The sequence below is a fragment of the Nerophis ophidion genome, linkage group LG01 (assembly GCF_033978795.1).
Source record: "Nerophis ophidion isolate RoL-2023_Sa linkage group LG01, RoL_Noph_v1.0, whole genome shotgun sequence".
Taxonomy (NCBI): domain Eukaryota; kingdom Metazoa; phylum Chordata; class Actinopteri; order Syngnathiformes; family Syngnathidae; genus Nerophis; species Nerophis ophidion.
The window spans coordinates 24,520,547-24,545,960 of NC_084611.1; the positions used below are offsets into that span (position 1 = coordinate 24,520,547).

General features: G+C 40.7%; 1 protein-coding gene across 12 annotated transcripts in view; it reads left to right on the forward strand.

Moving 5' to 3' along the window:
- atxn2 (ataxin 2) overlaps positions 1 to 25,414 on the forward strand; it is a 52,254-nt gene that overhangs the window by 17,691 nt on the left and 9,149 nt on the right. For 2 of the 12 annotated variants that reach the window (XM_061899519.1, XM_061899465.1), the window contains exons 2-24: positions 4,513 to 4,543; positions 4,668 to 4,727; positions 5,007 to 5,078; positions 7,265 to 7,415; positions 7,997 to 8,011; positions 9,845 to 9,999; positions 10,102 to 10,193; positions 10,631 to 10,819; positions 10,890 to 11,062; positions 12,573 to 12,821; positions 13,678 to 13,863; positions 14,045 to 14,206; positions 14,288 to 14,389; positions 14,474 to 14,544; positions 19,289 to 19,614; positions 19,690 to 19,753; positions 20,026 to 20,175; positions 20,356 to 20,373; positions 20,804 to 20,876; positions 20,968 to 21,158; positions 24,670 to 24,796; positions 24,880 to 25,071; positions 25,140 to 25,351. In XM_061899519.1, the coding sequence (XP_061755503.1) occupies positions 4,513 to 4,543; positions 4,668 to 4,727; positions 5,007 to 5,078; positions 7,265 to 7,415; positions 7,997 to 8,011; positions 9,845 to 9,999; positions 10,102 to 10,193; positions 10,631 to 10,819; positions 10,890 to 11,062; positions 12,573 to 12,821; positions 13,678 to 13,863; positions 14,045 to 14,206; positions 14,288 to 14,389; positions 14,474 to 14,544; positions 19,289 to 19,614; positions 19,690 to 19,753; positions 20,026 to 20,175; positions 20,356 to 20,373; positions 20,804 to 20,876; positions 20,968 to 21,158; positions 24,670 to 24,796; positions 24,880 to 25,071; positions 25,140 to 25,351 (3,061 nt within the window). The remainder of the gene's footprint in view (positions 1 to 4,512; positions 4,544 to 4,667; positions 4,728 to 5,006; positions 5,079 to 7,264; positions 7,416 to 7,996; positions 8,012 to 9,844; positions 10,000 to 10,101; positions 10,194 to 10,630; positions 10,820 to 10,889; positions 11,063 to 12,572; positions 12,822 to 13,677; positions 13,864 to 14,044; positions 14,207 to 14,287; positions 14,390 to 14,473; positions 14,545 to 19,288; positions 19,615 to 19,689; positions 19,754 to 20,025; positions 20,176 to 20,355; positions 20,374 to 20,803; positions 20,877 to 20,967; positions 21,159 to 24,669; positions 24,797 to 24,879; positions 25,072 to 25,139; positions 25,352 to 25,414) is intronic. The other 10 variants (XM_061899518.1, XM_061899483.1, XM_061899516.1 and 7 more) reach the window with 10 other exon arrangements.

The following is a 25,414-nucleotide window of genomic DNA, read 5'->3' on the forward strand; positions in this document are numbered from 1 at the left end:
AATGAGTTTCCTCCGCCGGGTGGCGGGGCTCTCCCTGAGAGATAGCGTGAGAAGCTCTGCCATCCGGGAGGAACTCAAAGTAAAGCCGCTGCTCCTCCACATCGAGAGGACCCAGATAAGGTGGCTCGGGCATCTGGTCAGGATGCCACCCGAACGCCTCCCTAGGGAGGTGTTTAGGGCGCGTCCAGCCGGTAGGAGGCCACGGGGAAGACCCAGGACACGTTGGGAAGACTATGTCTCCCGGCTGGATCCCCCGGGAAGAGCTAGACGAAGTGGCTGGTGAGAGGGAAGTCTGGGCTTCCCTGCTTAGGCTGCTGCTCCCGTGACCCGACCTCGGATAATCGGTGGATGATGGATGGATGGATAGATGGATATTTTATTACTTTTTTGGGGGAATTAGTTTTGGCTTGTGGCTTACTGGATCGATAGTACGGCAGTTATTGAAGATCATTCACTTCAAACTTACACTAACTCTTATTAGCGTGCGTGACTTTGAGGGACTTTTGAGGAGGAAATATTGTTTTGTTATGTACTTTTGTGTGGTGTTGCTTCATCAATTATGATTATTCCAAACTGATTTTTAGAATCTTCCCTCGTTTCTTTTTAAAGAGTGGCAGTGGAAGCTGAAGTCATTGTGACACTGTGCCATTACTACAGTCAGCTGGATAAAAAAAGTACAGATAAACCCTATCATTTGTCCAAAATCTTAACGGTCCTTCTGGACCCACCCAATTAGGGACCAGTACCAAAAAAATACCGTTACTGTGTATTCATCTTCACAATTAACAGATTTGTTTTTAAATGTGTACATTTTTTTAGCCTTTTCAAAAAATACATATGCAACTTCGCCGATTATGCAAATTCTAAAATTGTGCCATATTGACCACGCCTCAGCCATGCACCTAGCTACGCCCCACCACCATAAGTACAGTGGGTACAGAAGGCATTCAGACCGCTTTAAATTTTTCACCCCTTGTTTAATTGTACTCATTTGCAAAAATCCAAAAAGTTCATTTTATTTCGCATTAATGTACACTGAGCACCCCATCTTGACAGAAAAATACAGAAATGTAGAACTTTTTCAAATGTATTTTAAATAAAAAACTCAAAATTCACATGTGCTTAAGTATTCAGACCCTTTGCTCAATACTTTGTTGATGCAACTTTAGCAGCAATTACAGCCTCAAGTCTTTTTGAATACGATACCACAAGCTGTGCACGAATCTTGGGGCTGTTTTGCCAATTCCCTTTTGCCCATTCCTCTTTGCAGCACCTCTCAAGCTCTGTCAGATTGGATGGTAATTGTTGGTTGTCATCCAGGATGTCTCTGTACATCGCTGCATTCATCTTTCCCTCTATCCTGACTAGTCTCCCAGTTCCTTTGGCCAAAATTCATCCCCACAACATGATGCTGCCACCACATGCTTCACTGTATGAATTACATTGACATGGGGTAGAGCAGTGCCTGGTTTCTTCCAAACATGATGCCTGTTATTCACGCCAAAGAGTTCAAGCATTTGTTTTCCCATGGTCTAAGTGTTTTCTGCTGCATTTTGGCTAACGTTTTACCAAGAGATTTCTTCCGTCTGGCCACTCTACCATACAGGCCTTATTGGCGGATTGTTCTAGAGATGGTTGTTCTTCTGGAAAGTTCTTCTCTCACCACAGATAAATGCTGTTGCTCTGATAGAGTGACCATCAGGTTCTTGGTCATCTCCCTGATTAGACCAAGATGAATGCAGCAATGTACAGAGACTTCTTGGATGAAAACCAGCGCCTCCCATCCAATCTGATAGAGCTTGAGAGGAATTGCAAAGAGGAATTGGCAAAACTGCCCAAAAATAGGTGTGCCAATCTTGTGGCATTTTATTCAAAAAGAATGTTGAAGATGGGGTGCTGAGTGTACATTAATTAGAAAAAGAAAATACTTTTTTTTATTTCAACAAATTGTTGCAATAAAGCAGAGTGAACAGGTTTAAGGAGTCTAAACACTTTCTGTACCCACTGTATATTGGCACTCTGAAGTAATATCCGTGTCAACCAATCAGGGCCAGCTGTTTAACATTGTGGCCACTAATTGGCTCAACCTCAGACAGCGTTACTTTATTGGATTAAAAGAGTATAAAGGTGCCTATTTGGCTGTTATTTCATGTCTAGAGGGCTCCCATAATGTTAATCATATTTATAAAGTGAAGTGAAGTGAATTATATTTACATAGCGCTTTTCTCGAGTGACTCAAAGCGCTTTACATAGTGAAACCCAATATCTAAGTTACATTTAAACCAGTGTGGGTGGCACTGGGAGCAGGTGGGTAAAGTGTCTTGCTCAAGGACACAACGGCGGTGACTAGGATGGCGGAAGCGGGAATCGAACCTGCAACCCTCGAGTTGCTGGCACGGCCACTCTACCAACCGAGCTATGCCGCCCCATTATTTAAATCTACAACTTTGTGGAAATTAATTTACCATGATCAGGCCCAGAAACCAATTACAGGGATAAACAAAGGTTTACTCTAGCACTAAAATAATTTTGTGCAGCCATAGACATAGACAGAATGATGCATTCTAACACCTGCTTGAATTAATAAGGTGCATATTAGGACACTAGGTCTGCGATTGTCTGGCGACCAGTCTAGTGTGTACCCTGCTTCTCGCCCAAAGACCACTAGAATAGGCTCTATCTTACCCGCGACTCTAAAGAGAATAAGCAGTGGAGAAAATGGACAGATGGAAGGACATACCAGAAAAACATGGTACATGTTAATAACCGCATGAATTAGGTGCATCCCATGACAAAGTAGGAGAACCAGGTACAGTCCAGGAAACCCCTTAGAATAACAAATTGCTTTTTAGGGTGTAGTTCTAAAGAAGCACCGTAGATTTTTTAAAATAACGTGCATTCTCTGGGAGATGTAGAGATGATAGGAACAAGTTGACATCTATGACATGCTACAGGACATTATTTTACTAGAAGAGTAAAATAACGCCCTATGGTCCATATTTTTCGGACCATAGGGCACACCGTATTACAAGGCGCACTGCCGATAAGCGGGTCTGTTTATGTCTTATTTTTATACAAAAGGCGCACTGGATTAAAGGGGTCATGTAATGATTTTTTTTTCTCCAATTAAAACACTCCCTTTTGTCTACATATCATGTAATTGTGTTTCTCAGGTCAAAATGTTGATTATGTTTTACAGACCATTTTCAGGTCGCTTTTTGACCGTCTCTTTAGGATGGGCCGTTTTGTGGGCGGGTCTTATTTACATGGCTTCACTTCGACAGCGACTTCTCCCCGCCATCTTTGTTGTACCGGTGTAGCGTGTAAGGACGGGAATTGAAGGAGGAGTATCAAAATATGTAGCTAAATGTTTTAATGACATTCAGACTTTGCTATAACAAACAACGGAACAGGATCTCATCATCCATGGATAACAAAAACGGATATGTGTCCTGTGAAAAACCGTCCGACCGGAATTCTCTAAAAGCACGGTAATCATAGTTCCGTAAGTGAATTATTTATACCAGTAGCTTTAGCGCTTCCATAGCAAATTACTGACATAAGTTTAAACTTTATGCTACTTTATATTATAAATGGCAACAGCAGAGGATTAATGCCCTCCAACAAGATGATAGAGAAAAAGGAGTTTGACTACTGCGTCAGCGCAGGCTACAATGGCGGATTTGCGCACATTTTCGAGACTGCAGAGTTCAGAGCCCGAGTACACATCCAAAATTTGTTTTGTATAATATTGATAAACAAAACACCAGATGATGTCTCTTAATTGGTGCCATTTTGGGGTCCTTACACACACCCCATAACAATACCCTTATATTGAGGCACAGTACGCTTGACTACTGTAGCCGTAATAATTTGACGGTGCGGCTTCATAGCTTACCAAAGTCTTACAAAAAAAAACTGACAGATTTTTGAAAGCTGTGTGTAATGTTCCATATTCTCAATGAAATATGATCAAAGTTGTGGGCTTGCTTGCCAACGTCGTCTTGCAGTGCACACATATCCCTTATGTGTAACCGCCGTCTATCGTTCACACTTATCATTGCACCATTTACCAAAAAAAATTGCTTCGAGGTCAGTAAGCACAACTTAAATTAATACGTACATTATGCGCACTGTTGAGTTTTGAGAAATTTAAAGGATTTTAGTGCGGCTTATAGTCTGAAAAATACGGTACATTTAAGAACATACTGCAAGGTTAGGATATTGGGGTACGTGCTGAAAATACAATGTCTATGTTTACAACCATTAAGCACTCTTACGCTTTATAAAATCGTTGTATGTCTAGAAATACTGTAAGTCATCATGGCTTCAGTTGCATTAAAGTACAATCAGTTACATTTTGTGCATGATCCCATCTGCTTGGGATATTAAAATTTGCAGATATTTCTCCCATTTCATTAAATAGAAATACTTTAATCTTCATCACTTTCCTTTAAAAACACAAGACACACTTTCATAGTTGGTCATCAGTTGTATTTTTCTACCTTACAGGGGAAGACACAGTGGTAAAGGTCCTGCAGCGGTAAGTAACCTGTTTGAATCAGAAAAAAAAAAATCAAAATTGACACAAGGCATTGACTTTAGAAAGAGGAGGTTACTATCTTAAAAAAGGCCATACAATGCCAACGGTGTTTTTTTCTATTTAGGTTATTTTCAATGGAGTTTATGCAAACATGAGGATGGTCCATGTCTTGACATCTGTTGTGGTATGTTCGCTCTCTTGAAACACTTCTAGTCAGAAATCTAACTGTGCCACAGTACTAAATGCAGCAATGCAAGATGTTTTTTTTTTTAAACCGTAAATGACTAAGTAAAACTGTTCACGCAGCAATAAAACCAATATTATGTGATTCGCCTCGAATACAGCTTACTTTAACTAAAACAATTGATCTGTCATTAGTTTGTGGCACAGCAGACGGCTTTTTAGCTGGTCTTGGGAGCGTTTACATTGACGCCTCACATTAATGAATGGTGGATGATTACAGGGCACCAGGTGTGAACTGAAGGTGAAAAATGGAACGGTCTATGAAGGAGTCTTCAAAACTTACGGTCCAGAGGTAAGATGCAAATCATGAGGTGAAATACTCTCACAGCGTACAGCTGAAGTGGGACTGACAACGTCCACCCTTTCAGCCTCTCCTTTTATGGAGGACAGCTACAAAGCCTTTCATCTTCCTTTTTAGGTAAAGTCCCTGTGAGCCCTGTTTATTTTTCACCCAAATAAAAGCGAAACTCGAGCAAGTTTTACTTAAGGTTGGACTTTGGACAGAATTTCAAAGTTAATAATCAATTCATTATTTTTGGAATATTGTTTTAAAAAGAATGGTAGAATTTTTACTGAATCTTTCCAACTACGGTTTCGATGCTGGTTTTGCATTGAGCAGAAGAGTGTTGTCAAAGGGCGTTGCATGGATGTAGCAAACTTCTAGCAAGTTGACAAAGCCACATCTTCTTTTAGGGCTTTGACCTGACAATTTTGCTGGGTCTGGATGTGAAAGAGGATTATATTTCCTCGTGGTTTATTACAATGTGGCTATTGGTGTGGAAGGGTCGTGGTCACTATGAAATCACATATTCATGATGTCATGATTAATTTGATTGGCAATGATGCGTGTATATTTTTTTAAAGGCTAATCAAATGTTTTACACATAATTTAAAAAAACATAGTGTTATTAGGGTTTAGTACTAATAGTTTGTTATTATTGTGTTTTGCTCTATTTTTCAATTGTTGCTGCTTATTGTAATTAATTTTGGGATTTAGTTTCCCAAATATGTAAACAGTCCTTTAAATTAAAGATGATAAAAATAACGAGGTGGTTTATTGATCTTTTCCACAATAAAGTCAAGGTAAAGCTAAGCACTCTAGGAAAATACCTTATATATACACATACATGCACATACATGTAGGAATCCCGTTAAAATATAAATACAGTTTGGTCTAAACTTAAAAAAAGCAATACAATTATACAGGATGAACGTTTGCTCTAATGCCTCTAGCCTAATGCTGACATATAATGGACCCGCTCAGTGACATGCTAATGAAAATTAGCAGGGCCAATCACAGGGCACATACATAGACAATCATTCACGCTCACATTCATACCTATGGACAATTTACAGTCTCCAAAGAAGCTAACATGCATATTTTTGGAATGTGGAAAGAAGCCATAGTACACGTAGAAAAACCACACGCACATGGGCACGACATGAACACTCAACACGCAAGTCCAAACAGAGGTTCGAAGACGCACCGGCACACGGCGTAAAGTTAGATGTTATTTTCGGTTGTAATTTCAAGACAAAGATATTTTACACAGGCTTGAATAAGAACTGCATCAATTAACCTGAAATAACCTTTCTCTTCAACTTTCTCTGCTTATTTTTGCTGGGTTCCAACTTTGTACAGCTAGGGGCTAAGCCAGCTATGGCGCTCCTAACAGGCAATTCCGATACATATATTTTTTGTTTTTAAATATAGCATAGAGGATGTTTTTCAAGCTAGTTATGGCCAATAGTATGTAAATAATACTAAAAAAAAGTTTTATGTAAGAAAAAGAAAGTTAAACTGTGGCAGTTATAATTTTGCTGTGGCGTTTGTTGCGCCACAATCAAATACATGTAGGGGAAACCCAGGACTGAACAGTCCAGTCGCTATCGATTGAATGCTCTGAGAATACAATGACCTAGATTAACTAGAAGAGCCATTTAGTTTTTTGGCCATTGAGTCTTATACCTACTCAGTGGCCTAGTGGTTAGTGTTCGCCCTGAGATCGGTAGGTTGTGAGTTCAAACTCTGGCCGAGTCATACCAAAGGCTATAAAAATGGGACCCATTACCTCCCTGCTTGGCACTCAGCATCAAGGGTTGGAATTGGCGGTTAAATCACTAAAAACGATTCCCGGGCGTGCCCACCACTGCTGCCCACTGCTCCCCTCACCTCCCAGGGGGTGATCAAGGGTGATGGGTCAAATGCAGAGAATAATTTCGCCACACCTAGTGTGTGCCAATCATTGGTACTTTAACTTTTATCTGCTATTTGACAAACATGTCCATGATTTCCCCCCGGAGCCAGAATTATTTTTTGCTGAAGAAATGAGACTTATGAAGCGCCACATCAACCAGGAAGTAGTGTGCTAAGGCATACTCAACTCAATTTTGTTAAGAGTCCATCTTATATAATTCTAGTTTAGACTTTTGAGTTTTCTTGCTTGAATTTATTTTGTGACACATTTCTTTTCCCAGTGCGACCTGGTATTAGACGCAGCCCACAGAAAGAACCTAGAGCCGAGTGCGGGCCCCAGAAAAGAAGACATTGTAGAGAGCATCGTTTTCAAGGCTTCCGATGTCGTCGTCGTGTCCTTCAAAGACGTCGACCTTAACTTTGCCAGGAAAGGTACACAACATATTTTCTGGTTTTGTGGAATAATCTCTATAAAACTCATGATGCATTCACCATAAAAAAGGGGCTTGGGACTTTTTCACTCTGAATTCACACAGACTTGCAAATAACCACAAATCTTAGTTAATCAGCACATACTGTACATGAGTTGTCTTGTTTTTATTTTCTCTGCCTGTATTAACTTCCAAGCGGGGTCTTAGTCGTGTGCCTTCTTTGAGAGGGTGCTCACTAAAGACTAATGTGAGGTATTGATTGGTCCTAAGGATGCCCTAGTGCAGCAAGAGCACTCAATAAAGACTGAATAAGTCTGTCCGATTCATTTTGACCCATGCAAGACTCCTTTAAGACTGTCAGGTTTTTTTGTTTGGATATGGAACAGGTGCGTTTCTGTCAAGTGGGATGGGAACAATGATAGTACAACATTTATTATAACCTGACACAATTTCCAACAACTCCACTGTTTATTATATGTTGTTGTGTTGTGTAGGAAGTCAATTGGTCAACACTGTGTTCATTCTGTCAGTCCATCTTTTGACTCTGTGTCATCTGTCTGTCTCTGCTCTCCCATGGTCTAGTTTCCTCTGACACAGGTAATATATATTGTCTGTTTTATCCTCCCACCTTTCTGTCCTGTAATCCATCTCTAAGTGAAAATCAAACCTGTTGGAATTGCTCGTGTTGCTGCTTCTGCTGCTTATGGTGATCTAATCTGAGGGTTACTACACAAAATAAAACAAGAACAGTGGAACAACTAAGGTGCTGGTAGTCCAAAAATAATCCATTCCTGAGTCAAGTTATCTTCCTCAAAAACATTATTATTAGTAAAATGTTAGAACAGTAGCACACAATCATTACTCAAAATTTCATTTTTAGCATGTAGTCTTTTGCACAATCTTCTCTTTACATCCTATTTAATATATTGTACACATGTTACAAACCTCACAAGAAAAAGCCAAATATGTGGAGGCAATGAATTTGAGTTTACAGTATAATCTCCAGAGATGTTTGCGTGGGCCTCACGTGGTGTCATACAATAAGTGATGCTAAAAGCAAAAGACGTAGTTAATCCTTTGCTGGCTGATCTGAGCTCTAGTGAACTCTGGGTAAATATTTACATGCTCTGCTCAATTTCTAAAGGACAATTTGGTTGTAATTGCAATTTATATAATCTTAGTGTGGTCGACTTTAGAGGTTCCACTGTACTTGGTATATGTTTTTCACTAGTTCTTTCATAGTGTTGCTTTCAACAGAAAATGAGCTGGCTTCCACTTTAATTTTTTTCGCTGACATGCCATGCAAAAGCTGAATATGGCTTAGTCTAAATTGAGGATGCACTCACACGTACTACGTTGAATGCTCGTGTGTGAGCAATTGTGCCTTGTCTTCCTGGGGCGAAAAAAATGCACCGCGCAGAAGTAAACTGGATTGTAGGAGTTGTTAGTGCACCAATTTGTATTTTTTTAAGTTGTCGGGCAAGCACACCTGCGTGCTTTAAACACAGCCTCGCCTGCACCACAGCTCAGGTCTATGTGGTCCTGTCAAGGACAGGACCACATGTTACAAGAATTATATTATCTCATTTCTGTTGAAAGTAACAAAGAACAATGCATTTGCTTTTAGACGATTGGATTAACATCCCAGGTATCTTTGATGTACTAATTGATTGACTATTGATTGACTGCATTCTAAGCGCATGCTTGCTTTGCCTCACGCTACCCGACCCAATGCGTATAACTCCCAGTTACATGGTGGAAAGCTGTCCTCAAGTCAATCTTTATCTGCACATAGACCCTTTTAGCCCATTCTGATGCATTTGTAGTTTCTCTAACTTTATGACTGATGTGATTTATGCTGCCCATTGATGTGTTAGTGGTTTGTAAATAGGATTGAAATATTAGAAAATGACTTTCCTCATCATGTCTACATTTTGCCACTAAGACAGTGATTATACTAGGGGTGTCCAAATATTTTCCATTGAAGGCTGCATAATAAAAACAAAGAATGCTGGGCTCATTTTGATATTTGTCATATTAAAAATACAATTTTCGATTTTTTTCTTGTTAGACTACACATTTTTGCCCTTTTAATTTACTTTTTTTAAATAGGAATCGGGTTTTTACAATATACCGAGGGCCTTTATAAAATTAAGTGCTTGCCACAAATGACCCCCGGGCGGCACTTTGGACACCCCTGTGCCGTACTGTTCTAATTACAGCTTGACTAAATAATCATCAGCACAGGCAGTGGCTTTTTATTTAAAAAAGGATGCTATTTTAGTAAGGAGTTGCATTAAGTGTGTGGGTTTGAAAAAAACTCTTGGATATCTTGTGGCAAAAATTCTGAAGGCATGCATGCTCTCTAGAGTACAGTGTAAGTACATCTTATCTGCTTTCTGTTTGTATGTATTGTTTGTGTGTCTGCAGAGCCTAAAGGTGTATCCTTGCGTGTCTCAGATAACTTCACAGACACCGCAGTGAGCGGCAGAATCAATGGCGAGCACAAAGAGAAAGATCTGGAGCCCTGGGATGGTGGAGAGACCCACAATTCTGACAGCCTCGAGTCTCTGGATACTGATGTGGTGTGAAAACATGACACTAAGCCACAACAAACACTGAAATTTGGTTTTTGACTGTATAGACAAGAAAAAAACATCTGCTGCTTTTTTGTTTTTTGTTTTCAGTCAAATGGGTGGGACCCCAATGATATGTTCAAGTACAACGAGGAGAAGTATGGGGTTTTGTCAACTTATGACAGCAGCCTGTCCACATATACGTAAGGAACACTGCTGTGCTGTGTCAATAATTCTGCATTATTTATTAAGGAACATGTCAAAACATTCCCTGTCACACAATGTTGATAAACATGATAATAGTCATGAAAACTAATCAAACAAGTACAGTGCATCCGGAAGGTATTCACAATGCTTCACTTTTTCAGCATTTTCTAGCATTACAGCCAGATTCCAAAGTGGATTAAATCAGTTTTCTCCCTCAAAATTCTACATACAACATAAAAACATAATGGCATCGGTGTTTTGTGTGGGAAATATATTTAAAAGAAAGACCGAACAAAAGCACATGTACATTGGTATTAACATTTTGCAGCTTGTGCCAAGACACCTCAGGTGCTCCCTGTTTCCACTGATCGTCCTTGAGATGTTTCTGCAACGATATATTTCTTCATCTATTTCTTGTCACCTTACTTTCCAGGGTCCCACTAGAGCGTGATAACTCTGAGGAATTCCTGAAGAGGGAAGCTCGAGCTGCCCAGCTGGCTGAGGAAATAGAAGCCAGCTCCACATACAAGGCCCGCGTGGCGCTGGAGAACGACGAACGGTCCGAGGAGGAGAAGTTTACCGCCGTCGTCCGAGGGGAAAGAGAGATGCACACGTTGAGCAGGTGAGACTGTACCAGGTTATCCTAAACAGCTCTTGATGCAATCATGTATTGATCAAGTGTTTGCTTACAGGGAGAACAAGTACATTCCCCCAGGGCAGAGAAACAGGGAGGCAATGTCATGGGGGCCCGGACGGCAGAATTCGCCACGCCTGACTCCGAACTCAGCTGGACCTGCACCCCCTCGAGCGGGATTGCACGACTATAGTCTAAGCCCAGGCGCCGACCAGAGGGTGGTAAATGGAGGTATGGGTGGTGCATGGCCTGTTATATTTTACTCTCAACATTTACACAGCGAGGCAAAGCTCATCACACACTCCTATATGAACATTTCTGAACTGAAATTAAATTTTCTTCATTTTCTTATCCCCTAAATTATTTTTAGCATCACTCTTATGTTTATTATTATACTTAATATTGGGGCGGCAAAGTTTGAATGGTAGAGCGGTCATTATGTATGACACTTCACCCACATTGCTGCTGGTGCCAGTTAGTTTGTGGATGATCTCCTTTTAAAAAGAGATACCTAATCCTGGCTAAATAAAGGTTCAAATAATAATAACAATATAAATTAATTTAAAGTGCCAAGGTATAAATGGTACCATCATAAAACCTGTACAATGCATTCAATATTTTAAGTAGGGATAACTATTTTTTTATTTTTTTATTATTTAAACCCCGAGAGGGACAAGTGGTGGTGGAAAAATGGATGGATAGGTTAAACAGTAGTTTGTGCCCACCTGGAGGTAAAAAAGACACAACGGTAGATTTGACAGACTGTACTTATAGATTTGTCCTAACAAAAGCCGGTATCTTAAATGATGGTAAAGGGCTGGACGTCCAATGACATTGTTTTCATGATGAAATCACAGATCGCTTCAGCCCTCGGGTTACATCTGGCAAACTATTTGCACTTTTAAAACGACGCGGCAAAGGAACAAGGCTTCTTTAGCAGCAGACATCTCCATAGGCTTTCAAAACACAGTTTTAGCGATGTTTGTGTCTCAGGTGGCTGACAAGGTTTGATGTTTTTAAGTTCAATATTTTTTTTTCCTCCTTGTGGAATGTTAGCTGATGCAAATAGCACCAAATGTCTTTCAATACTCTTCGTGTTAAACAGTGACTTAAACACGAACAACGCCATGTTTGTCTACAATGAGCTCAGGGGAATTTTATGGCTGGCCATTTACAGCAAAAAGAAAAGGAGCGCTTGATTTACTCAGCCTAACACAGGTACAGCAGAGTACGAGTGATATTGCCTCATTGGAGCGCTTTTTAATGTTCTCGGAATTATGGGTATCACGTCATTATTCCTCTTATCGGCTTGACAATTATCAGTCCAATTTTTATCATGCTCCCCTACATTTCAACATTGTTAACTTTGGTACAAGTGTAAAAAACAAGTTAACTTCTCTTCAGTTAAACTACTCAGCATGACAACACAGGATGGTATTTGCGGTCATACAATTACCTACTGGTATTTTTAAATGTCCTGCTAAAAACAAAAAAGCTTTGCGATATGCTTTAATTATATAGAACATATTATTTTTGTAGTTGCATGCATTTTTAATTAGTGTTTTTGTTGCTAAGTTTTATGACTGTCTTTATCCTTGTCTAATAGTTATTTAAAGCCTTGGTGTTGCGTCTCATGTTAATCAATTGCATCCACCTTCATGTTCTTGCTATTTGCTTCTTTTTTCCGTTGTGATCATTGTCTGCTGTGTCATCCTTGATTATTTGTCCTTCCCTCTTTTAGGTTCATCCCATTGGCCCTCACCCTGTCCATCCCCTTCCTCCCGCTCCCTCCCTCGTTACCAGCCCGGCCCTTCCTCTTTGCCTCCTCGGGCAGCCACGCCCACCAGGCCACCCTCCAGACCCCCTTCTCGACCTTCCAGGCCTTTATCTCATTCATCCCACCCCTCCTATCCCTCTTCCTCGTCTCCCTTTCCCCACCATGGGCCGACATCGCCGGCCTCCACTCTGCCCAAACGCATGTCTTCAGAAGGTACCCACATCAGTGTGGCGTAGACCTGGGCAAAGGCATGAGTTGAAGGTGGATGGATTGATCTTAACCACAGAGTGCTGCTCCCTGCTTTATTGTGTCCTAAACGTTAAATCATAGATACTCTCAAAAGTGTAGGTCTCGTGAAGAGCAATAATGTAAGGTTAAGTTGCTGACGCAAAATGACTTGTGAGGATTCAGTTGGCCACATTTTGTTTTGGATACCCTGAGTTCCCCTTAATACAAGGGTTTTTAGCAAAATTAAAAAAATAATTTTCAGTCAATTAATAAAAGCTATATTTTAAACTGGCTAGCTCTAAATATACTGTAGAAGTTTTGTGATAATGTGAGTAAATATTCATTGATGTGTCTTTTCCAACACTTGGGATTTAATGCATCTCTAGTTAACGCATCAAACAAGGTTAAATTTCTGATACAATTTGTAAATACGTTGATATTTCCAAAATTTGCAAATAAAAGATTGTGTCGATGACAACTTCAGCATAATCCATGTCATTCATGGAGTATAAGTTTGCCACTATGACTTGTTTGTGACTTCCCTTTCCCACCTCTTTGGTAGTGTAGGGCGTCACCTGACTCACAAAGTGTATTACCTGCACAAACTCTGATAGTTGGTAAATCTATCCAGCACCACCTTGCCTTTTCCCTCCGATCTCCCCCAGTCTTTTTGTTGTTCACTTGGCTGCAGTTTGAATCGTTTGGTGTGTTTGGTCTGATCACTTCTCTGGTACTAACTAGCATGCTTAGCACTCTTAACACTCGGGGTGTGACCTTACGTGACCTTTAACGACTAAACACCACTCTAAAATGTCATTGTTTTGTGTTTTCGTTACTGTAGGTCCATCAAGGATGTCCCCCAAATCCCAAAGGACGCCCCGTGCTCACAGAGTGCCTCCCAGCAGGACCACAGGAATACCACCAGGAGTGGATCTAATATCCCACAATTCCCCAGGAGATCTCCCAGTGACTTCATCCAACAGAGGAAACTCCTCAGGAGGAACGTGGTCTTCTGTAGTTAGTGGAGGTAGACCGTCCGCTGTTTTCCATGTTTACAAGCATAGTTCGATTCAGTTCACCACGGTACGGGTTAGACCAGTGAACACCAAAGATCATGTCATTTGTAGGTGCTTTGTCCTGTTCTTTTGACCTGGAATGGAGAGAACATTTTATATCCACACAATTTAAGTGTAATCTCTCTCCTTTAGCTCACAGACCGCGCTCCCCTCGTCAGAACAGCATGGTCGGAGCGTCCCCTTCCTCCGCATCCCCACAGACAGGAACAGCTCCTGTGGACACTTTTGCCACGCCGAGGTCCGCGTCCTCCCCGACTGCTGCTAGTTCTGCCCCCAGCATGGTTGCTGGAGATAGTAAGTCATTTAAAATTTGGGCAAAAGCCCTCACATCTGCTTAATTTTGCTGTACAGTCAAATTGTGACGTCTCTGTGCAGTAAAAGAGAGTCGCGTCCAGGAGACGAGACAGACGTCCCCCAAAGCCAACAAAGACAACATGAAGGATAGTTCAACCAGTGTCAACAGACCAGTGTGTAAAGGTAGTTTGCATTCTTTAAAGCATTAAAACACATCTGATTTGGGTTTTTGGTCAAATCCCTAAATATTTTTTCTCTCCCTTACAGGTCCTCCCTCTTTCGCACCTGACCACAGAAAACAACTAGACAATTTAAAGAAATTTAGTGAAGATTTTAGGGTGAGTATCTTTACTAAAATGCTGAAAAATGCTCATGTTGCTGTCACGCCTCTTAAGGCTGTGCTTCAATTCGCACACATGCGTACTTTTCGCTTTTTTAATTGCATATAGGTCGGTCAGTACACGGATTGTAATGGTTGCTGTCTTGGCTATGTAATAAACGAGAAAGGACTAATTAGAATGGTTGCAGATCCCAATTAAAAAGGAGAGAAGGAGAAGCCGATAAATATTGTACACATCATTTTTGGTGATTGCGAAGTAACGACTGTAGTCAATATTGGACAGCCTGACACTACGGCTGGCTGTCTGAGATGAAGGATTTTCTTTGTCAAATCGGATTTGTTAGAATTTATTTTTAGAGAAAAATGTAATGCATTAGACAAAAAATAGCTTTTGCAGAATACATAAAAATTACTGGGGCAGCACGGTGAATATATAATAATTACTAGGGCAGCACGGTGGTAGAGGGGTTAGTGCGTCTGCCTCACAATACGAAGGTCCTGAGTAGTCTCGTGTTCAATCCCGGGCTCGGAATCTTTCTGTGTGGAGTTTGCATGTTCTCCCCGTGACTGCGTGGGTTCTCTCCGGGTACTTCGGCTTTCTCCCACTTCCAAAAACATGCACCTGGGGATAGGTTGATTTGCAACACTAAATTGGCCCTAGTGTGTGAATGTGAGTGTGAATGTTGTCTATCTGTGTTGGCCCTGCGATGAGGTGGCGACTTGTCCAGGGTGTACCCTGCCTTCCGCCCGATTGTGGCTGAGATAGGCACCAGCGCCCCCCGCAACCCCACAGGGAATAAGCGGTAGAAAATGGATGGATGTTTAAGTGTACATATCAGTCCAGAATAAATTGGAAAAAATGCACATAAATGATCATCATCTTTATACAGTTGACAATCAGTTGAATTTATTGCATTGTTGTTGTTTTTTAAAGACAAATAAACTAATTGTGGTAATAACTGTTTACTGGCTGGTCATCAGGTGCCATTAATGTCACATGGATGTAGATTTAGTCACTATGATGCAGGCCTAGTCAACCGGCGGCCTGCGGACTACATTCGGCCCGCCAAAGCTTGTTATTGACCTGCCGAACATCGCCCAAATAGACAAGATGAAACCTTTTAAACTAGGTAAGCTCATGTATGCCGTACTCCTGCCATCCCACAGGGGGCATAAGCAAGGCATATGTGTCACAATGAAGCAGCAGTGAGGTGAGTAAAAAATGACTACACATTCAACCCTTCAAATAATCAAAACAAATTGCAAAAATCGGACGTTTAACAAGGACTTGACAAAAAAGTATGAATGTTCTGCCCCAAACGACTGCTCAAGTCATTTTTCTCTGGCGGACCTTTTAAGCTTAAAGGCCTACTGAAATTAGATTTTCTTATTTAAACGGAAATAGCAGGTCAATTCTATGTGTCATACTTGATCATTTCGCGATATTGCCATATTTTTGCTGAAAGGATTTAGTAGAGAAAATCGACGATAAAGTTAGCCACTTTTGGTACTTGAAAAAGCCTCACCTTTACCGGAAGTCGCAGACAATGACGTTGCAAGTGTGGGGGCTCCTCACATATTCACATTGATTTTAATGGGAGCCTCCAACAAAAACAGTTATTCTGACCGAGAAAACGACTATTTCCCCATTAATTTGAGCGAGGATGAAAGATTCTTGTTTGAGGATATTGATAGCGACTGACTAGGAAAAAAAAAAAGAGTTTTAAAAAACAAAACGCGATAGCATTGGGACATATTCCGATGTTTTTAAACACATTTACTAGGATAATCCCTTATCTTTCTATTGTGTTGCTAGTGTTTTAGTGAGTTTAATATTACCTGATAGTCGGAGGGGTTTGTCCACGGGTGTCTTGACGCCATGTCTCACTGGTGTCGACGGCAGCTGTACGGACGACACAAGCTCAGCTGATATCCGGTAAGTGGCGACTTTTTAACCACAATTTTCTCACCGAAACCTGCTGGTTGACATTCAGTTGGGATTCATGTCTGCTTGACCACGCTCTGATCCATAGTAAAGTTTCAGCTCTGGGAATTTTAAACAAGGAATCACCGTGTGTTTGTGTGGCTAAAGGCTAAAGCTTCCCAACTGCGTCTTTCTACTTTGACTTCTCCATTATTAATTGAACAAATTGCAAACGATTCAGCCACACAGATCGACAAAATACTGTGTAATTATGCCGTTAAAGCAGACGACTTTTACCTGTGTGTGTGCGTAGCGCTCATACTTCCTAAAAACGCGTAACGTCCTGCGTACACGTCATCATTACTCGACGTTTCCAAGACGAAACTCCCGGGAAATTTAAAATTGTAATTTAATAAACTAAAAAAGCCGTATTGGCATGTGTTGCAATGTTAATATTTCATCATTGATGTATAAACTATCAGACTGCGTGGTGGGTAGTAGTGGGTTTCAGTAGGCCTTGGACAGTGTTCTAGACAAGCAGCAATGACGGAAATCCACACGTGTAAGTTTCATAACAAAATTTAGTAAGTAGATATTGTGCATGTAGATATTTGGTTTGTTTTGTATTGAAATTGCTTACTTCATGGTGTCTTGTGTATTCATGGTCTTGTTTGTTTTTGCTGTGTAACAGTAACTCTGGCGATTAAAGCTTGTTTAATACATGTGCGATAATTTGACCAGTAGAGTGCAATAACGCTACACCTTAGGTTTAATTGTGAAGGGTCCCATTCATTGTGTGCAATGTTTGATGTGGATGTTGTTTAATATCTATATGTGTAACCATCTGTAGTTTATTGTAGGAATGTATGAACACTAAACCTTCTATTTTAGTTATGTAAAATACACAATTGACGAATTGTAATGTATGTTTTTATTTTCAGTCTTACAAACCCTAAATAAAAGAAGTGTAAAGAAGCAAAACTGAGGAAGAAAAATAATTTAATAGAAGGAACCTCAATCCCCAACCAAACTTCTGGAGCTTCTGTTTCTACATACTGTTAACTATTTGTCAAGCTGCACACGCTGGAAACAAATAGCGAGGGCAGAATACTTAATTTATTGACAGTGCAGTGTGGAAGCCGATGTGTTTACTTTACAATTAAGGTAACATCCGAATTTCGATGTCTGGCCCCTGTCTTGAAACTGCAGCTTCATTATGTCGTTGAATAGCCCTGCTATAAGGTTATTCTTCTAAAGTACTTAAAGGTATAAACATAATACTGTCTTTAATTTTAAGTGCAAAAAACAGATCTTATTTGCAACTTTTTCCACCTCAAAAAAGGTTAAACCATTCAGATATGCAAATAAACAAAGTAAAGATTCAGTTTCAGTTTATTTCGAACATGCATACGATACAATGTAATGTAATGCATCACATATTTTCAGTTCCATTACAGCACGTCTGAAAAGGAGTAGGAAGAAGCAGTGCTTGTTTAATCCTACTCCTTTTCATATCATAGCAATATTATCCAATTTCCTTGTTATCTGTTTGTAACAGACCAGTGAATAAATAAATAATATACTATAAGCAAGTAAACAAAATATTAAATTAAAAAAATAATAATTATTTAAAAAAATAAAAATAAAAAAAAGGTTCAATTTGTTGAAAGTTGACCACTTGTTGATTTGTTGAAGCAGTGTCTGTCATCTGGTTATCCTTTGTTAACTGCTCTTCATAGAAACAAGGATTGATGCATAGCCCTGCAATGATAATGTCATTCTGTCATGTAAACTGATCCACTTCCTCTTTGATGTTTTCCAAAACACTGAAATTCCCCAGACTGGTGATATCTTGTTGTGTCTAGCTGTTGTCTCAATTTAGCCATCTCCTCCCTGAAGTTCTACAAAACAGTGTTATTTAGTTGCAACTATTGCCACAATGTTTCTATTTCCATTTTAATGATCTTTGCAACTCTGCTGTTTTCTCAATGGGTGTTTGTCTTGCTGCTTGTCATTCGACTGTTGGCGCAATGTTGCATCCTCCTCTTTAATCTTCTTCACCTCCCGTTTTAATGCTTTGGATTGTTTAGTGAGGTATTTTACTCTGGTGCAGCACTACAAAGACATCAAACTTGAGTAAATAAAGGAAGTAAAAGTAATTGCAAAGTTTCTGTATATGACCCTTCGGTTGAATCATTACCTTTGCAAGCGGAGAGCGACACCTTGGGGGCGAGGCAACGCCGTGTCCAATTTCCAAATAGTTCCATGTCGGGCAGCAGTGCGTTTCGATGAGCCTGACATTTCTATGTAGAAACATCCTCCCAACACCATTGGTAAAAAAATTCTTATGTACAGACAAAAGTCTTTTTAGAGTAAGAGATCACGAAACACGGCCAGTTTTACCAGGAAGCAACGGCTGTTCTGAGGAAAAGGCTGAAGTGACTGCTGAAATTTTAAGCAGGTCAGAGTGATCTCTTGCGCTCTTCAAACTATTTGTGTGCACAGAATAATTTTTTACTAATATTTACAGTAGACATGATGAATGCAATCAAGCTATCCTCCCACCTGCTGTATGCAAGGGGCCTCAGCAGGTACTCAACTCGCCTGAGCTCTGATGGTGAGATGAATGGGGTTTATTGTCCGACCATCAGAACTCCTCCAAATTGAAACGAAAAATCTTGGACTATTGGAAGACCGCCCCAGTACTCCGTATACTTATTGAACTGTACAGACCGTTATACTTATTGAACTGTACAGACCGGTGTATTTGTTTGTAAACACAGCCTAACTCTTCCTATGGACTTTCTTCATCTTTCAGTTGCAGTCTAGTTCCAACTCAGACCCTGCCTCTGACAACATGATCACAAAGCCTTCAAGAGATCCCGCGGCCAAGCTTGCAGACTCCCCCTTGGACAAATCCTCCATAGTGAGCCCCGAAGACCATAGCGACTCCGCCCCGTCCACCGGCACCATCAATACGAGTAAGCCCGGCAGCCCCGCCGCGCTGTCCCCGTCTCCTTCAGGCCCAGATCAGAAGAGGGTTGGGCTGGATGTGACGTCGCAAGGGGTTCAGACAACGGCCATGTCCACATTTGGCGGGCCCAAGCATGAAGAAAAGGAGGACAAAAAGGAGGCGGTGCAAGAGTGAGTAGAGCTGTACGAGTCTGTCAATACAGTCAAATAGTGCAAATAATAATAATTTGCAATATTTTTTCCTAGTCAAGTGAGGAAGTCAACCTTAAACCCCAACGCTAATGAGTTCAAGCCAAGGTTTAACACACAGGTGAGGGGGCAGCCAATCACTTTATATACTGATTTTAGGAGTTTTTAATGACCAGACCTTTATTAGGAGAAAGGCGGTTATTTGGCCATGTATGTGTGTTGTGGTAAAGATGTCTTCTAGTTTGTGACACATGGTGTGAGTTCTTGTAAGTGTAAATACCGCTACATAGCTTTCTTTTTCTTAAAACTAATAGTAATACTTTGTTTTCAGAACAGACAATATTTGAGGATATTTAATACAAAGCATGACAAATGTTTCCATGTTGCTCTCAGCAGCCTAAACCAGCAAACACCCCAACACCACCCCGGCCCCAAGGTCAGCCAAGCCCCTCCATAGTGGTCCAGCAGCCCCCCACCGTCTACAGTCAGACAATGTGCTTCCCCCAGATGTATCCTCTCACACCAGTTAGTCCCGGCGTGCAGGTGAGACATGCGCCTCTTTTCGAGCGGACCTGTGTGACGGCTTACAAGTGTAATTTTCATCGTGTTGCTTTAAGAACAACTTGGTGATCCAACATCAGAAACATGTAAATACACAGATTTTCCCTTTTCTTCCCCCCTCCTCCTCTTCCTTTCTCTCTTGTCTCTCTCTCGCTCCATTAGAAAAGCATAATATGGAAGGTTTGTGAATTTTTTTTTAATTTCCATTCTTTTTTTTTCATGATATCCTTTTATTTACATTTTTGTTAAAGCCAAATCAGCCTTTAAGAAGTTTGCTTGCTTGTCACTTTTTAACGCATTCAGATGTTGGTTTGCCAACTTCTTATTGCAATTCATCCTCCTTGACTTTTCTTTTAAAGCTGCTAGCAGTTCAGTTCTTGCTGTGCATGGGTTTTATTGACAGGAAGATTTGTTTGTAAGCGTAAAATATAGAATGCATGTGAGTCAAGGTAAGAGATGACGCCTACAGTCTTGACATGCTTGTGCCCTTTTTGTTAAGACCATTTAAAGGTGTTTAGTCAACATAGAAGAATACTTAAGTTGTGCAAGAAATGTCACCTAATTAAGTATAAACACAATTCCTTCCATCTTCATATTACTCCCATTGCAGTCTCCAGCAATGTACCAGGTCCAGATGCCTCACATGACTGTAAACCAGACCAAACCATACAGACCAGGTAAAGGTGAGAACTATGTGCCTTCTCTTTTCACAGCACCCCCTTCTAAAGTTGCATGTTGTCGATATGTTCATTTTTGTCTATTCGCTATGGTCAGTACCCAACATGAACCAGCAGAGGACAGACCAGCATCACCCACCAGGCACACCCATCATGCACCCTGCTACAGCAGCAGGTCCACCAATCATCACGCAGAACCCCGCCTACTCTGCCCAGTACTTTACCTGCAGCCCGCAGCAGTTTGCCAGTCAGCCGCTGGTCCAGCAGATGCCGCACTACCAGTCACAGGTCTTTTACGGCTTATGATTGCTTGATGTTGGATTTACATTTTTTCATTATTTTAAAATAAGAATAGTTAAGCAGCAATAAATATCTGTCAAATAGTATTGGTACCACAGCATACCGTATTGTCACGTAATCTGTGTGAATCGGAAAACACAATATATCGGACAATACGGCATCATGCTTACTGTAATATCGCGCATTGTAATCTGAGTGATTTTCAGTGTTTCTTTTTATACTGAGTATTGTAGTTGAATTATAGTGAATCTTTAGTTCTGTAGCCAGTGTTAATTTTGTTAACAAATAACTTTTGTGTTAGTTATTGTCAACAACCTATAATCAAAACAAATGCCCGTTGATTAAGACAATTCCAAAATGACCTAACATTTTAGTCAACAAATAAAAATGAGATAAAAAGGTTGACAGAAACCAAATCCAATCATATTTAATTTTGTTTTGTGGATGGAGAGGAAAAGTTGTGAATATGTCCAGTTAACAGTCTTTCACTGCGCACATATGAAGAGGGTTTGGCAGTTAGTTACAAAGGAGAGCCAATTTAGTGGGTTTTTTTGTGAGATAAAGAAAGTTGGATTTCTCACCACCAAAACAAAACTGGATGTATTTAACATGCTCTGCATTGTAATATGTGTACACCTGGGAGAAACAGAAGACATTACGTTTCATTTTTCACGCTATGACTTCATCAGCAGGCAAGTCATTGAAACATCTACACAACTGTGAGTTGGCCAGAGCTAATACTACCTTATTACTTCTTTACAAAATATAATCCAAGTAATATTTTCTTCCTCGAGGATCGTTTATTTAATGCTAAAGCTAAAGACAACTTTTAATGTGGTCCAACGGGCTTACATCACACATGCAACAAATGGAGGAAGTGGATGTAGCAGTTGAGAATTACAATTGCAACAACACATCATCAGAAGGGTAAAACTAACCTGTCTCACATTCTTTATGTTTTTTAATTTGAGAGAGACATTTATAAACAACCGCGACCCCAAAAAAGGACATGCGGTAGAAAATGGATGGAGGAATGGGCATTTATAAACTAATTCAATTTACCCTGCCACATAGGCGTATTTGTTACCTTCTATTCTCCTATACTCATAAAAAAATTATAATGAAAGTCTGGCAGCATCCATCGTAACTCCGCTTGACAACACACATACTTTGCAGAGACATAGCAGAATTTTTTTTTTTGAAAAGTGTCTTAACAGCTATATGTTCAGATTGACCTGTGGAGCAAAACCTTACTAACAGCATTCTTCCTGATCTCAAAGGTTATGCTACTTTTGTGGTAAACAAATGTTTTGCAAGTCAACCTAATAAAGGTGCTTTGAAGGAAACTTAAAATTTCTATTTCAATTCTCTTACTGTATAATTGTGAATCGTATCACCTATAACTGCAGTAAATATCAAAGTATTGCAATGTAACAAGGATAATCTTATAGCATTCACCGTAATCAGTGATTCGTATCATACTGTATTGAATTTTAATCAGAGTTTTTTTATCGCATCATAATGGGGTAAATGCCATCATACCGTATCACTTTCTAGTTTGACTGAATTGTGTATTATATTGTAATTAGGGATGGGTGCAAAATTCTGTATTTATACTGACCTAAGTCCGTCGGTACTACCAGGTACCAATTAATGTAAAAATGTATTGTTGCCATATATTATTGCCTTTTTTGACATGTCACTGGAGCACTTGGCCGGTATACAAGCAATCAAGCACTCAGAGCAGACTTAGCCTATAGGTAATGTGACAATTTTTTTCATGCCAACAAAGCAGGAAGAAGGCGCTCAAAATTTCGTAAGGGTGTGCTAGTTTGATGCTAATTCAACATTGGATTCCCTGTAGACATGTTACCAATTAGCATTCGCAATTTTACTTTGCGATTTAAACACCTGAGAACTTAGTAATTATAACTACAACTAAGATGCACATTATAATCAAACAGCTGGTGTGTAATAGTTGCAATAATCACAGTTTAAAGGCCTACTGAAATTAGATTTTCTTATTTAAACGGGGATAGCAGGTCCATTCTATGTCATACTTGATCATTTCGTGATATTGCCTTATTTTTGCTGAAAGGATTTAGTAAAGAACATCGACGATAAAGTTTGCAACTTTTGGTGCTGGTAAAAAAGCCTTACCTTTACCGGAAGTCGCAGACGATGACGTCACAAGGGTGAGGGCTCCTCACATCCTCACATTGTTTATAATGGGAGCCTCTAGCGGCAAGAGCTTTTCGGACCGAGAGAACGACAATTTCCCCATTAATTTGAGCGAGGATGAAAAATTTGTGGATGATGATATTGATAGCAAAGGACTAGAAAAAAAATGAATAATAAAATAAAATAAAATAAAAAGCGACGGCTCCGGGCGGCGGCAGTGTGAGCGTTTCAGATGTAATTAGACACATGTACTAGGATAATTCTGGAAGATCCCTTATCTGCTTATTGTTTTAATAGTGTTTTAGTGAGATTTCAAAGATTGTAAAGACATACCTCGAGGTCGGATGGCTGCGGTGAACACGCAGTGTCTCAGAGAGAAACCGAGGAGCCAAGCTCACAGCTGCCTTTTAAACAGCTACTGCAGGAGGTCGAATAATCCAATAATGTCTCCGGTAAGATATATATCACAATTTTCCCATCCAAAAACATGCTGGTTGACGTAGAGAAACATGTTCGCTTGACCACTCTGTGTCAAAAACAAAGAAACACCGGCTGTGTCTCGGTGCTAAAGACAGCTGCAATACACTGCTTTCCACCAACAGCATTGTTCTTTATAGTCTCCATTATTAATTGAACAAATTGCAAAAGATTCAGCAACACAGATGTCCAGAATACTGTTGAATTGCGCGATGAAAAGAGACTACTTTTAGCCGCTAGAAGTGCTGCGCTAATATTTCCTGACAGTCCGTGACGTCATGCGCACGCGTCATCATTCCGCGACGTTTTCAACAAGAATCTCCGCGGGAAATTTAAAATTGCAATATAGTAAACTAAACCGGCTGTATTGGCATGTGTTGCAATGTTAATATTTCATCATTGATATGTAATCTATCAGACTGCGTGGTCGGTAGTAGTGGGTTTCAGTAGGCCTTTAAACAATTTGCAGGAGTGGCATATTCCACTTCATGGCAAAGACTTCCTCCAGGCTATGGAAACACCTGTACACTACTGCCATCTAATGTCTTGGAATTGCAAGTGCATGCAAAGACTACTATATAAAACAGTACTTGCAAATGAGACACAGAAGTGTAAGAAAAGAACTGGCAGCACAGCTCAGTGTTAAATTAAAAATAGTTTGGATTGTTTTATTTTTTTTATTTACATTTATTAACACATCTGAATAGCGATATCGATTCAAAAGTAAAAAGCTACACATCAATGATTGTAATAGGAATGATTTATATTGCAAGTAGCACACACACACATGCACGCACGCATACAAGAGAGAACAAGCTAAAATAAAGTGTGTGTCTTTTAGGCGCAGCATGTGTTCAGTCCCGTAATGCAAGGCAGTGCCCGCATGATGGCGCCGCACGCACACGGCCAACCCACCTTGGTGTCCTCCTCAACCACACAGTACCCAGAGCAGACACACACCATGTATGGTAAGTCCCGCCCCCTACCTCGCCCTCGTAGTCCCATCTTGATGAGGTTCTGTTTCATGGGTCGTTTGTTTTGTCCCCACCAGTGTCTTCTTGCCCCATGCCCCAGCAGTACACCCACCCCAGTGCCACGTTGCACCCTCACCCTCAGCACCCTCAGCCCTCTGCCACGCCCACAGGCCAAGGTCAGCAAGGGGGGCCGCCTCAGCATGGAGGTCCCCCCAACCACCCTGCCGCCAGCCCAGTCCAGCACCCGCAGCACCCTCAGGCGGCAGCAGGTGAGTACCGTTGCGTTCTAATGGGTCTTCTCGTTGAGGTGAACCTACCTTCTTCTTGTGAACTACAGCAGCAGCAGCTGCCGCCCAGGCCCTCCACCTCGCCAACCAGCCTCAGCAGCAGATGTACTCCGCTCTAGCCCCCACGCCTCCATCCATGACCCCGGGCCCCAACCCCCAGTCACCACAGGCGTCTTTCCCCTCTGCCCAGCAGACCGTCTACATCCACCCTCAGCAAGTGCAGCATGGCTATAATCCCAACCACATGGCTCATGTGCAGCAGGTAGGCCCCCTACTGACCGCTTTCTACCACCACTAAAGTTCTCACCTTGAACATGTCTGAAAA